At 41.2% G+C, this 5,721-nt stretch overlaps 1 protein-coding gene across 1 annotated transcript; it reads right to left on the bottom strand.

The window, feature by feature from the left end:
* Positions 1 to 4,251: 4,251 nt before the first annotated feature.
* On the bottom strand, positions 4,252 to 5,211 carry LOC147115925 (G protein-coupled receptor 55-like). Its single transcript, XM_085991987.1, has one exon. It carries the CDS (start codon positions 5,209 to 5,211, stop codon positions 4,252 to 4,254), a length of 960 nt encoding a protein of 319 aa, XP_085848113.1.
* Positions 5,212 to 5,721: the final 510 nt, after the last annotated feature.

Below are 5,721 nucleotides of genomic sequence, written 5' to 3'. Positions count from 1 at the left end.
AGCAGTCCCTTTAAATAATGAAAAAGGTTTTAAATTATGGAGCATCCAAAAGAAGTTATATATAACCATTGGAATGAGTGCTTAATGGGCACAATTTTGAGGCGGACAATCTTTTCTGCTTTACCTATTGAGTAGGATTGGCATCAGCTGTGCTTCCTCCTCCTGGCTGAAAGAAACGTCTTTAGGGAAATAACTTTGTACAGGTAACAAGAGGCAAGAAAGATGGTGAAGAATGTAAATTTTAAAATGCAGCCATGTGTAACATAAGATAGCAAAATAACAAGTTCTGTTCTTAATTAGTTTATTATGTGCAGCCAGAATACTTTTCAGGCAAAATTACAATATCCTCTTTTGCTTTTTGTAGGAGGTACAATGGGAGCATTAATTGCAGGAAGAAATGTGAGCGCAACGATAATTACAGAATCCAGATCAAGTACATTTTAGAGGAAGAAAAATAACATAAAGGAGTAATTAATTAAAATTCTGTACAAACAATATCCTCAAGTATGTTCATTTCCTTCTTGTGTAACCTGGTTTGAATTTGTATTCCTTGGAAAATTCATGATATAAAATGTTAAGATTATAATAACACTGGAGCCAGAATCTCCAAAATCATTGTTTATTCATTCAATTTTTTTCCTCATGGATATTACACAATTCTTCAATTTCCTTGAGTTGTCAGGTAGTTTTATCTAAATGGCAAATCTCTTCAAAGCTGTCACCAATATGACTGCATAATTGGCTGACAGGAATGGCAACTAACACAGGGTGAGTGTCATTTGGTGACGTTTTCTATCCTCATGAGATGAAGCAGTCTGCCAGATGGGCACGCCACTTATAATTTAATCTCACAGTAAGCATGTGAAAATATGATTACTTATAGGATACATAGATTTAAACTGTTCTATCAAATAGTGAGAACACAAAATCTAATTGTATGAGTTCAGGATTCTTCTCCATGTAGCTTTGGCTCCAACAGAGCCTGGGCCTCCTCGTCAGCAATGTCAAAGTCCAGCCCTCTTTGTGTAGCAAAATTGTGAAGGGCACAGCAGGCTAGGATTAGCTGGAGCATACTGGAGAGTCTTTCCCAATCTGTCCAGGCAGCAAAAGCATGCCTTTAAGACCACAATGGGCCTCTCGATGACCAATCTTGTAGAGACATGAGCCACATTGTTCCACTCCTCTGCTGCTGTTTGGGCCACTCCTCATGAGGTCATAAGCCATCCATTGATGTAATTTTTTTCACTGAAGAAGTCAGGGAGGGTTGAATTTCAAAGGATGACTGTATCACGGCAACTTCCAGCATATCTGACTTTGACGTGTAGGATCCTTTGCATGTTGTCACACACAATCTGTATGCCAAGGCAGTGGAAGCCCTTCCTATTGAGGGGATATTCTATGGGAGCATAACAATGTGGGTGGCATTGATTGCACCCTGGACCTTGGGAAATCCAGAAAACCTGTAAACCTGGATGGGCTATTCTTGCAGCTTCCTCACTGTGATGCCAAAAGTGATGAATTTGCCAGCTCTCCTGTAAAGTGAGCCAGTCACCTGACGAATGCATGTCTGTACTGCAGCCTGGCCAATATTACAGAATGCCCAAAGCTGCCTGCACTGAATCTGTGCCAAAAGAAGTTGAGCGTGGTGGTCACCTTCATCGAAACAAAAAGAGCAGTGCAGGAAGATGAGCGTTGCTGCAGGTCCTCATGGAGATGCCCTATTGTCTCTTTGGTGTAGTGCACTCTTCTTATACACAGCTCCTCAATAAGGCCCTCATATAACCAGGGTACATTCTATAGGGAGGATAATATCTGGTGGATTGCATTCTACTTAGATACTGGCTGACTCTCTTTTTCTCTATCCCGTACTACTGCTCCTCCTCCGTGCCCATAGGAAATGCCATATATGCTCCTGAAAAGCCCTGACTGTGGGTAATGGTTGAAGTGGGTGTGGGGGGTGAAACATTGCTGATCATCTGACCCTGTCAGAAGCAAGTGCAAATCTCTTATAGACAGAATCCTAAAAAGAATTGCTGCAAAAAACAGCTGCAGAAATTGCGAGTGAAACTCTCCAACTCTTCAGGCTCAGAGACCCCTTACCTCCTGATCCTGGCAATTACTGGTCCTTATGAGTCTCAGTCTAAATCACCCTCAGTACATTGCGAGTAAAAAAAAAGGAAAGCTGCAGTGTCACTGGCTCTCATAATATATGTAAATTAGGGGGCGTCGGGACTGAACGGGCAGATCGATCGCAGGAAGAGCCAAAAAGCCTGAGAGAATTCGGGGGTTGAAAAATCAGTGAAAACGGTTTCTGCCCAATTTTCCTGCCACAAACATTATGCACCAGAAATAGGCTGCAAATGGCAAGGAAATTCACCCCCCTCCTTATACTTTTAAAGAAACGAACACCGTTTTTTTCTTTTATCAGCTAACACCAGAATGCAATCAGCTTGAAGCTTTATGGCCTATGCTTCAAGCAAAATATGAGCTTGCAGGCAAATATGGCCATTTATGACTTTTACTCACAGATGACTGTGTGAAATATTGAAAATGGTCCCACCATTTCATCTATTTTTTGCACGTTCTTACATGAAGATTTCAACATTCAAAGTTCAGAAATATCTTTCTTGAGAAACCATCTTTAGCAATGCAATCATAATTGGCCATTGTAGGAATTTCTAGCTTATAGATTGAAAATGATTGGTACCTGCACTGAAAGAAGGCGCTCATGCTGTGATTGAACCAGTAATGAGAATTATAGGAAGTACATTGAAATCTCAGAAAGATCACATATTACTTTAAGGGGTAATTGGTATCTAAAGAATGACACCATTGCTGACTTCAAGATCCCACCACCAAACGTATCTTCCCCTCCCCTCCCCTTTCAGCATTCCGCAGGGACCGCTCCCTCCGAGACACCCTAGTCCACTCCTCTATCACCCCAAACAGCCCTTCCTCTTCGCCTGGCACCTTCCCGTGCAAGCGGAGGAGATGTAACACCTGCTCCTATACCTCCCCCCTTCCCACTGTCCAGGGCCCCAAACACCCCTTCCAGGTGAAACAGCGATTTACTTGTACTTCTCGCAATCTAGTATACTGTATTCGCTGCTCACGATGCGGTCTCCTCTACATTGGGGAGACCAAACGCAGATTGGGTGACCGCTTTGCGGAACACCTCCGTTCAGTCCGTAAGGGTGACCCCGAGCTTCTGGTCGCCTGTCATTTTAATTCACCGCTCCATTCCCACTCGGACCTCACCGTCCTTGGCCTCTTGTATTGTTCCACGGAAGCTCAACGTAAACTCGAGAAACAGCACCTCATCTTCCGATTAGGCAGTCTGCAGCCTTCCGGACTCAATATCGAGTTCAACAATTTCAGATCATAAGCTCGGCCCCCATTTCATTTTCTCTTGTAATTGTTCCACTCCTTTTCCCTCCCCCCCCTTTCCTTTTGTTTCTCTCTCACACCTGGCAGCTATCTTTTGCCCTGCCAGTACACTTTACACCTAATCCCAGCCTATTACCATCTCGTCTAGCTTCTAATCTCTTTTACTTCTTTTGTTTCTTTTATTCTTTTGTCCGATCGCAGCCCTGCCTCCGATCTAGTTTCTTTTCTTTCCAGTTTTGAAGAAGGGTCCAACCCGAAACGTCAACTCAAATTTCTCTCCACGGATGTTGCCTGACCTGCTGAGTTTTTCCAGCATTTTCTGTTGTTATTACCATTGCTGACTTATTTATCCTCTTCTTTTATCAAATGGATTGGGATGAAATCAAACTCATTTGTCCATTCATTTTGATGTACAAAAGTCATGTTTTCAGCATATATCATTCTTAAAAAGAAAGCAATTTCCATGTGTTTGAATGGGTTTGCATGGCTGTCTCACTGTTGGTCACTCAGCACTACCCTTCTGGTCACAGCTCTCATGAAAATAAAACATTATACGTGATCTTATGAAAGTTTAAATATGATTCAATGTATTTTATAACCATGTGGAATTAGCTATATAAGTTTGCGTCATAGTAATAAGCTTCAATTTTATTTTTTAGAAAAAGTAATCGCACTGAAGTGTTTGAGATTTAACAGATGAATATATGATAGATTTTTGTCAGGCAAGGGTATTAGGGTTATGGAACCAAGATGGGTAAATGGAGTTAAGATACAGATCAGCCATGATCTCATTGAATGGTGGAACAGGCTTGAAGGGCTGAATGGCCTACTTCTGTTCCTATGTTCCCCTGAATATTTTAGTCATCATAAGCCTGAGTGCTGTGCAGCTCGGCTGCTCTGAACAGATAGGACACAAAGGTTTACATTGTTTCTGCTAGACTTCCTTTTACTTTGATTAAAATACTCACGGACCTCTACGGAAGCAAAATAATAAACAATTGCATCCAGGCAGCAGTTCACATTAGCCACACACATGGACACATTAATAAACATGCGGACATTTTTCAGCATTTCACAATCTAGCCATAACCTCTCCGCCAAAAACTGAAGCAAAATTCCTGCGTGAAAAGGCACGTAGCAAATAAAAAAGATGATTAGATTTGTAGCGACAATTATTATGCTTCGGCTAAAAGCAATGCTTCTCTGGAGTTGCTGTTTTCTTTTGCAGAGAGTCACGATGATCTGAAATGAGCAAAAGCTCAAAATGAAAGAAGGAATTATAAATCCAACCAGTTCAATAGCAACTACAATCCAGACACTGGTGGGTTTCTCAGTCTTTTTCAGAAAGCAAGTTGTATGGTTGGTGTTTTCAATGGTAACTTTTATTTGCAGGACAATTCTTATCAAACACACAAAAGTCCAGGTTGCACCACATGTAATTGCGGCTTTCATTGGTGACCTGAAGCGATTTGCCCTAAGCGGGTGCTTTATTGCGATGTATCGATCCACGCTTATGCAGACGATGATGTAGATGCTCACATACATGTTCACAAAATATAGGCATTCGAGAAATGCGCAGAAACCTGATCCAAGTTCCCAGGGCTGATTGTAGCTGTACATCTTGAAGGGTAAAGACAGGAGCAGTACAGTGTCTGCAACACCCAGGTTTGTCATGTAAATGGTGGTCTCTGTCCATTTCCTGAATTTCCAGCAGAATACCCACAGGGCCATCACATTGAATGGTAATCCCAGTAGAAACGTTGGGGTGTACATTCCAAACTGAAACACCTTCATTTCCTCATTCACTGAAATACTGCAATTCATCTTTCCAATCCGCTAAGCTGTAAAACATCAATATAATATATATACAAAGAAGGGGATACATTGTTTGTATGAACATGAAGCTTTGGTCAACAGGCAATCAACTTCTTACCTGGATTTCTTCAATCAAGGATATATTTTTCCAACAATCATTGAGTTGTATACCGTGGGATCCTTTAATAATAAAAGCTTATCTACACAACGCCGTTACGTTAGTAAACCTGCAGTTTCATTGTATCAGGAACTGACTGACTGGGATGCATAGGAAGGTAGACCTTTTGCATCTGTCATGATATCAGTTCCATTTCTGGAGCAGTGTTAGCCGACAGCACTGAGTTATAACAACATAAGAAAAGTCAATTATGTGAAAAGTTCTGTTGGTCCTTCTCTCTAGTACCTTAGCTTTCCCATTTTCACATCCAACTGCGTTATGAAGATCCCCAACATTACAAACATGTATTATTCTCTGAGTAATATAGTTCTTCCTAACATCTATTTAAATTTACTTTTCAC

Source organism: Somniosus microcephalus, chromosome 6 (genome assembly GCF_052327205.1).
Source record: "Somniosus microcephalus isolate GS21.2 chromosome 6, FLI_Smic_1.0, whole genome shotgun sequence".
Lineage (NCBI taxonomy): Eukaryota > Metazoa > Chordata > Chondrichthyes > Squaliformes > Somniosidae > Somniosus > Somniosus microcephalus.
The sequence above is the reverse complement of the archived record's forward strand: the minus strand, read 5'-3'. Positions and strand labels throughout refer to the sequence as shown.